Raw genomic sequence first — 9205 nt, 5'->3', positions numbered from 1 at the left:
TTGGAAGCATGTTAGGTTTTTTTTTTTTTTTTTTTTGCTTTTAAGACCAAAGCTTGCATGCCAGTGGGTACTGGAGGAGAACCAAAACGTCTTGAAGACTCACTCTGTTAATCACTTTTCTGCACAGTGGGGTTCACACGGTTGAGAACCCTAGCATGTATTTAGCGTTTTTTAATTTAATACTTTTTTTAATTAATAATTTTTATTGTCAAATTATATTATCAGCATTAAAAATAGAGAAAACTGAATTGGGGAAAAAAGGCATTGCACATTGCATAACCCGATCAGCCATATATATTTGTTATATATTTATATATTATTGTTATATATTTGAAAATGACCTTTTGTACAAAATACTTCACAATGTCACAAATTTGCTTAGTTGAATAATTAAGATGTAAAACTAGTTCAGAATCCCAAATCGTTATTATTCAATTTACATCCTAAAACATTCTGTGTATTACCATGTTTAAATTAGGTTTTCAATTTAGGTTTTCAGATTTTCAATTTGAATTTTGTACTCCACTGTGTATGAAGTGTTTTCCCCCCAGTCAGGAAACCAGTTACCTCATCCCAATTAAAGTGTCATCTGTCAAACTTTATTTTCAATTAAACTGTATTTTCTGACATGTTCAGTGAACATGATTCTTTTCCTTGATATTCAAAGTGAATTTTATATTTTTCTGGTTAGGGCATGGACATTGTAGATGAATAGTACAGCGTGGTCTAAACAAGTCTCTGTGTCCTCATTATTGCACTCTTTGATGTGATTTGGTGATGGATGAGAATTCACATGCTATTCTCCTTGAGCTCAAGACTTTGATAAAAGTGCTTTTGATTAAAAAAGTACACATAAATGGCCAGCTGGAAATGGATTAAAATTGATGAATTATGTCTATTAGCATCAATAATTTCTTTCTGTGCTGTTTTTTTAAATAGTAATAACAATAAAAACTACTTCCATTGCTTCACTTTTTCCTTCATGTTCATTTATTTATAATATAATTTCAGATCTGCTTCTGCATCTTACAGATAGTTTAAGTACTTGCATTCTATTTGAAAAAATCTATTTGAAATCACAATGCATCTTTTCTTTTCTCGTTTTTTTTTTTTTTTTTTTGTAGGCCATAAAAACCTTCTGAGCCTCTATCATTATGCTAGCCTTCTGGTCTGTGTCATTTGTACTGTTGTGCTTATGGAGATTTAGTTATGCACAGTATGAGCATTTGGGTTACCTTCCGGGCTACCAAGACCCTGCACAGGACCTTTATACTGTTCCAGAGCTTCCTAAAGATACGCCCAGGATACAGCTACGTCTGGCAGGAGAGAAACGCAAGCACAACGAAGGGCGCGTTGAGGTCTTCTATGAAGGGGAGTGGGGGACTGTGTGTGATGATGATTTCACCATTCATGCAGCCCAAGTTGTATGCAGAGAACTGGGTTATTTTGAAGCAGTCTCCTGGTTTCCCTCATCTAAATATGGGAAGGGAGAAGGTAAGCTAGTGTTCAGAATATATTGTGACACTGATGCATTTTTCTCAATTAAAATCACATTGCAGTTAAAGAAAAAGTTCACCCAAAAATGAAAAATGTATGAAAATGTACTCACCCTCAAGCCATGTAAGATTGGAAAAAAATTGCTTTACATGTCTTGCTCTCCAATGACGTGAATGGGTGCTGTCAGAATGAGAGTCCAAATAGCTGATAAAAATATCACAGTAATCTAGAGCCATGTGGATTACTTGTGGATTATTGTGATGTTTCTATCGGCTGTTTGCAGTCTTATTTTGATGGCACCCATTCACTGCAGAGGATCCACCGGTGAGCAAGTGATGGAATGCAAAATTTATCCAAATCTGTTCCAGTGAAGAAACAAACTCATCTACATTTTGGATGGCCTGAAAGTGAGTCAATTCTAGCAAATTAGATTTTTTTTAGGTGAACTATTCCTTTGATAGTATAGGTTAGTACATGTCCATTAAATTTATTTATTTATTTATTTTTTAAATCAACATCAAGATTTTAGGTTAAATGTATATGAATGTATGAATGTGTGGTTCTTGAATTGGTCACCATGTTTTTTTTTATTGTTTTAACCACCCTTTTGACTTTGACAGTTTTAAATGAACCATTGCTGTGACAAATTAATTTTAAAACTGCATGCATAATAATTATGAAAGAATTAGCAAAACAGTGAATATTGGCAATATTTCAGTGATATTCTTTTATGGAGTATTGATGACTTTTAGAATATATATGCACTGACTTCCTGTGTTTTTAGGTCGTATCTGGTTTGACAATGTCCACTGCACGGGGAATGAGAGGAGCTTGGCCCAGTGTGAGTCTAATGGCATAGGAGTGTCTGATTGTAAGCATACTGAAGATGTCGGGGTGGTTTGCAGTGACAAGAGAATCCCAGGATTCAAGTTTGTGAACACCCTTACCAACAACATCAATGTAAGTGAATTTAATACAGATGTGTTTCTTCTGTTATTGTCTAAAACTATTCAGTGGCATCATGCCCATTCAAATTTTTGAGCCAAATGGATTTTGAATGCAACTTCCAAAGGACACAAATAAATATTTTTACAGTCATGTTCCTTATTATTGTAGGTACAAAATGAATAGTGCCCCAAAACCTTTTAGTGAATTTCGCCCATTTTGAAGCCAAAATATGTCATTTAGTGATTTGTGCAAAACCAATTTGTTTTTTTTAGGGGAAATCTGTCCAAAATGTTACAAAATATTAATTTGTCACAATACAACCGAACAGTTTTAGAATTTAATGAGAGATGTGTTACATATCCATTTAAGTGCATTTTGTAAAGATGCCTTGCTGCACATGCTAGGAAATCTGTGCAGGTGCAACGCAGCCTCTGATTCACAAAATGCACTGTCGAACGCAGTAAAAAGGTGCAGTTTAGCCTTGCGGTGATCAGTCCAGATGGTTTACACTAATTTGTTTCTGTAATACATGGAGGACTGAATCAATGCAGGACTTATAGGCCTAAAATTCTTAATATTCTGGAACAGCGACAACAAATGTGTTAATAATGTGTGTTCTTGATTCGGTTCATAATTCAGAAGTACATAATTTGTTCTTACTGGCAGTCAAGTTCTCCATCTGGGGCCGAGGTGCAGGTTTTTGCTGCGGGCCCCTCATGAAATCATTTTCAGGTAGGGGAAACTTGGTGCAGGATGCCCCTGAAACTATTGTTGCTTTTTTTCCTTAGATCACATTGCCAATGGTTCGATGCATTCTTTTCCATTTATTTTCGCACCCAGAGCTAAGTGGCTTGGTTGCTAGGCATATGACAGTGGAATGTTTAAACGCCTTCTTGGCACATTTTTTTACTCTACCCAGATTTATGTTACTTGGCTTTGTCTAAATTCATTTCTGAGTCCAGTTAGAGTAATAACAGGATTTGTCCCCATCCTGTCATCCTGTCCACAGGCTGCTCAGAGCCAACAGTGTCATCTTGAAAGAATGCATTAAGCATGCAGAGTAGGGCTGCACGATAAATCGCATGCGATATTTAACGCGCATCTTGTCAGAAAGCCGGTTCTGTAATCAGCGGTAAATCTCCATCACGTGCGTGCTTTCACACTGAGCGGCATTTACTACACAGAGCCGTTGTTCACTGACGAGCTGCGCAAAACCACTTTCATATTCGCGCGATTTTTTGCGCAGCTCGTCAGTGAACAACGGCTCTGTGTAGTTAATGCTGCTCAATGTGAAAGCCCGCACGTGATGGAGATTTACCGCTGATTACAGAACCGGCTTTACCGACAAGATGCGCGTTAAATATCGCATGCGATTTATCGTGCAGCCCTAATGCAGAGAAATACTTCATGATAAGCGCTCTTGTAAACAAAGAGAACTGTAATTCCAGACTTATGATGAAATATAGACTATAGAAGATGTGACAAATAAGATTTCAGAAGCTTTGATTGTAATTCTCAGTGTAATACCAAATGGAAACCTTAATGAATGCCCATCTGAGCATTTATCACCACTATAATTTGCAGCAAGAAAATATCTGAATATACTTACACATGTAGTTTTCAGAAAGATACCTATTGTGTCTGAATTTCATTATTATTGCCTTTTCTAAAAGAATAGGGAATATATGAGTCAAGCAGGGGCTAGAGGGAATTCTAGACATCTTAGATCAGGTTCTATTTGGTAGTCTCCAGCTAAGAAACCTGGAGAGAATGCCAGAGTCAGCTTTTCCGTCTACTGATAGCCTGCAAGGGCTCCACATTAAGGCAGTTAAATCACAGGGAGGTTTACCATAATGCCGGCCACATTCAAGTCTTCTGGGAATGTTCATAGGCAGCCCACTGTGGCCTTCCTCTGGTTAAAATGGGAAAAATGATGTAATGTATAAGTGTAGTGCAGAAATGGCATATGTGGAGGAGAGTCCAAAGTTGAGACAACCTTAATGAATGCCCATCTGAGCATTTATCACCACTATAATTTGCAGCAAGAAAATATCTGAATATACTTACACATGTAGTTTTCAGAAAGATACCTATTGTGTCTGAATTTCATTATTATTGCCTTTTCTAAAAGAATAGGGAATATATGAGTCAAGCAGGGGCTAGAGGGAATTCTAGACATCTTAGATCAGGTTCTATTTGGTAGTCTCCAGCTAAGAAACCTGGAGAGAATGCCAGAGTCAGCTTTTCCGTCTACTGATAGCCTGCAAGGGCTCCACATTAAGGCAGTTAAATCACAGGGAGGTTTACCATAATGCCGGCCACATTCAAGTCTTCTGGGAATGTTCATAGGCAGCCCACTGTGGCCTTCCTCGGGTTAAAATGGGAAAAATGATGTAATGTATAAGTGTAGTGCAGAAATGGCACATGTGGAGGAGAGTCCAAAGTTGAGACTTCAAAAGAATATGCAGACAAGCCTTGGGGGAGAATAGTGGTAGTGGTATGAAATAACTGTTGTCATTAAAAGTGTCATATTTTTATAGAATACGTAATAATACACTGGTCCGCTTTATCAGATGCATTGATCTAATCATCTTGTCAAGTTGTTTTAAACCAAAAACCTGAAAATACAGTGTACTTTTCTGAACCCATCCAAAAAGCTGCAACTATTTGTGTGCTTCAAATAACCAGTGACCCCGGTGAACATGAATCCAGATCGCAAAGCCTTTTGACGTTATGAAATAAATGCCAAACGCTGTTTTGTAATAAAATCAAATTTATATCAAGCACATCAATGTCAGCTCAGTGGAGCTGTTTGGGTCCTACGGTGACATGGGTTGCTACTACAGTTAACTGTTGCTACATTCAGACATGCGGTCGTGCGTGCAGTGAAGAGAGCAGAAAGCAAATGAAACTTTCAGTGAGTGAAAAACAATGGCATTCTCAAAGATTAGGAAAGTTGACGGGTCCTTAAAAAGTCTTACATTTAGTTGTATGAGATTTAAGGCTATACATTTTATGGCATAAAAACTCTTAAATGGTACAAGAAAGTCTTAATTATGTTTTCAGGAGGTCTTAAATTTGGGGACGGAAAGACAAGAATTGCGATACGGCTTAATGAGACGAATAAACTTCAAAAGGCGATGATCTCATTAAACACAAGCGCTGCATGTTTCAAAGTCACGTGCTGCGCTGCTTTGTGTACAGCTGTTACCGGGGAAACCATTATGAAAATCAACCCATGTTTTTACGCTACAAACACGCAGAGTTGTAAATGTGAACTGATGGATCGACAAGAACATAATGCATCATAATAATCTAAACAATTAAGACAGTAAAATATATTTATATGTTATTTAATTAATATAACGATTGATGATAATTGTTTAAATTAATAATTGATACTTTTGACTCCATTTTCTTAAAAAAATGTTTTAAAGACTGAAATGTGAAGTTTATCTTTTTATAAAACGTTTTCTTTTTTGTGAAAAACCTGTATCTGAACTGTAAATCATGCTTTTACAGTCATTTTAATTTTATTTGCGCAGGTCTTAAAAAAGGTCTTAAAGTCTTAAGTTTGAGTTCAAATATCCTGCAGATACCCTGGTCTGGCAAAAACCATCAATTCGGCTGGTGAGGATGGTTCATTCAAGCAATTTTAGTTGAAGACCCCTGCTGTAGTTAAATCATGGCATTACATGACTTTTTTTTACAGCAAGTCTTAGAGGATTGGCTGGTCAAATCTGTGAATACTTTTCTACAGCCTAATTTTTAATGTGAATGAACAAGATGTTCTCCCTGTTTGGAAAGAAACGTATGTGGTTAGCCAGTCATATGTTTTTAGTAAATGTTTCCATGCCATTTACTTCATTTATTTAGCTCTATACATGAAAACTATATTAATCAATTTTTGCCAATTCTGATAAATCTAGGCACTACAAGCCCTGTATAAATCTGGACCAATGCTCTTATCCACCATTATCATGGAAGAGTGGGACACGCAGAAGCAGCTGGAAGCCTGTAGGGCCTACCATGCAGACACGTGTTATGCAATACCTTGATTACAACACAGGGAGTTTGTACCTTTATGAAGTACTACGGAGTTCAGGGGAAGTTGCATTATTTATTTGCTGAAGAGTTGACGACTGTGTTTCTTTCACAGTGATACAACATAAAATCCTAGATGGGCTCAATATGACTTTGAAAGATGTATTTTTAAGGTAAGGCATTTCATAGAAATGTGTGTTAGAAATAATTTTTGTTAATAATTTTACAACAGCTGAAGATAAACATGGTCACCACCACTTCATCTCAGACAGATGCTGCTGATCAGCTCGGAAACAGTCAGCCATTATTTTTCTAGTGACTAATATGTTCCTCATCTCTGGAGTCTGGCCCAGCATGTACAATTATTCTTACTCTACATGTTCCATGAATCCCCCTTTTTAAACCTTTTTTCAAGACTGTACTTCACAGATATTCTTAATATGTCTATAAGCTGTCTATTATGTAAATGTTATGCAGTGTATATTCCCTATACATTTCCTGCACACATGAAAGGTCAAAATGTGACTGTCATTCCTTACCTTTGGGTAAATGGAATAAAGTAGTATTCTTGTTTAAAGGATTTGACTGTAAATGTTTTTTCCTGTTAAATGCTTTTAATAACTGAGGGATGAGTCAAAATTACATTTGAGGTAGGAGTGTAACGGTACGCGTATCGTGTACCGAACGGTTCATGGGCAATTTCCAAATGGAAGTGATCATCCCTATCCCCTTGGAGTGGGGACTTTGGAGTGAGCAGGGCACGTGCGTGCCATTATGTAGTCGTTTGGAATGCACTTGGCAAAGGCAGCGATGTAATTTCCTCAATATCTTCAGCTGGGATGTTCCCGTGACAACGCAGCACGGTCAGCAGATGTCGCTGTTTTACTGTCATAAATGTCTTTTTTATTGTTGTTAGCGTAACTGTTGCAAATAAACATAAATTTTATATTTTAAAAAGTTTTTAAAATATGCTATATAATATATAAAAAATAATATATATAAAACTTTTTAAAATATAAAATGTATATTTTTTATGCCGGTGTCCATCAGCGAATCTGCTGACGGACCGTGCTGCGTTGTCATGGGAAAATCCCAGCTGAAGATAATGAGGAAATTACATCGTTCCCTTTGCTAAGTGCATTCAAAACGACTACATAATGGCACGCACGTGCCCTGCTCACTCCAAAGTCCCCACTCCAAGGGGATAGGGATGATCACTTCCATTTGGAATTTGCCCGTGAACCGTTCAGTACACGGTACCGTTAAACCCCTAATTTGAGGTAATGAACTGCATGCCACAGACGCTTGATGGATGTCATGTTGAAAATAACCCGTAATATTCCTTGAACTACACTACATTTCAATGATCAGTTAGCAGTTTCATTACTATCATAAACACTCGCTTTCACTGTCTCTTTAAATCAATGTTCATTGTGTTTACTTATTTGCCTCTCCTCCCCTACAAGTTACATACTTAAGGGGAATGACACACCCTACATTACACAGGATGTTTATCTCTATGAAGTAGCAAGCGTAATCTCTGAAAATGCAAATCAAACCACAGCTAATGTGACTAGCAGTGTGTCATTTACGGTGAGAAGAGTTGTTCTTTCAGTCTTAAGCCTAGCCTTCAATACTTAGTCACCCTACATTCAGTATAGCATGCGACTATTGCTTGTGGTTTTTGTAGTACATTTTGCTTTTGACCCAAGTGGAAAAACACATTTTTTACATTCCTGAGGATTCTGAGATTTCTGTACGTGTAACGTTAAATGTTTTCCTTGAAAAATGACACCAATGTTCAGTGTTGCTTTTTCCCCAGAGTTCTTGTAGGAGACTTTTAGGTCAGAATTAACTGCTAAAATAGTTGCAGTCAGAGAAAGAATAAAAAGACAATTAAACATGGACACCAGATCAGTGGGAATGGACCATGCTACTCCAATCTTGCTATTTTAGGAAATAGATAATCATCACTTGTGCTAAGGCTCTCAGTCTGTCTAACAAGACAGGCCAGGGCAGTTGTCCAGCAAAGTATAAGGGTTGTTTGTTAACTGTTGTCGATCTAGACTGTTTTAAAAGCTCAGTAACAGCAATTATATGTAAAAACTATGAGCATTTTTTTAACACACTGTTCTGTTATAAGTTTGGGGAGGGAAATTGGTAATAGGAAATGGGCTCCATCTGCAGAGTAGCATTCTTTAACATGTCTTTGCAAAGAGTTGAACAAAAAACAAACAAACAAACAACAGCCATTTTTAACAGCAGAAGTCACTAGAGTTTCTAAAACAGGACACCATGTTCAGTATACAAAAAGATGAATGTTACATTTGATACTTTTGTTACTACCAGGTCTTTGTTTCCATCTATTTAGCTTGTGACAATAATATCTACCATTTGTACTCCTGTTTTGGATTTTAGACATTCATAGACATTTACATTTTCTTCATCAGTAAAGTTATTCAAAGTTGTTAAAGATCTATAATAAAATCATCACTGCAAGTTTTTAGTTTTTTTTATGTTAATTTTAAAGGGGTCATATGATGCGATTTCAAGTTTTCCTTTCTCTTTGGAGTGTTTCAAGCTCTTGGTGCATAAAGAAGATCTGCAAAGTTGCAAAGACTAAAGTCTCAAATCCAAAGAGATATTCTTTATAAAAGTTAAGAGTCAACCATGCCTACCTAAAACGGCTCGTTCTAACACGCCCCCACATATCTAC

General features: G+C 36.8%; 1 protein-coding gene across 1 annotated transcript in view; it reads left to right on the top strand.

The window, feature by feature from the left end:
* loxl2b (lysyl oxidase-like 2b) overlaps positions 1-9205 on the top strand; it is a 34279-nt gene that overhangs the window by 1328 nt on the left and 23746 nt on the right. The window contains exons 2-3 of the mRNA XM_016529641.1: positions 1125-1494; positions 2282-2457. Of these exons, the coding sequence (XP_016385127.1) occupies positions 1155-1494; positions 2282-2457 (516 nt within the window). The 5' untranslated portion in view covers positions 1125-1154. The remainder of the gene's footprint in view (positions 1-1124; positions 1495-2281; positions 2458-9205) is intronic.

Source organism: Sinocyclocheilus rhinocerous, unplaced genomic scaffold (genome assembly GCF_001515625.1).
Source record: "Sinocyclocheilus rhinocerous isolate Xijiao unplaced genomic scaffold, SAMN03320098_v1.1 scaffold1626, whole genome shotgun sequence".
Classification (NCBI taxonomy): Eukaryota; Metazoa; Chordata; class Actinopteri; order Cypriniformes; family Cyprinidae; genus Sinocyclocheilus; species Sinocyclocheilus rhinocerous.
The sequence above is the reverse complement of the archived record's forward strand: the minus strand, read 5'-3'. Positions and strand labels throughout refer to the sequence as shown.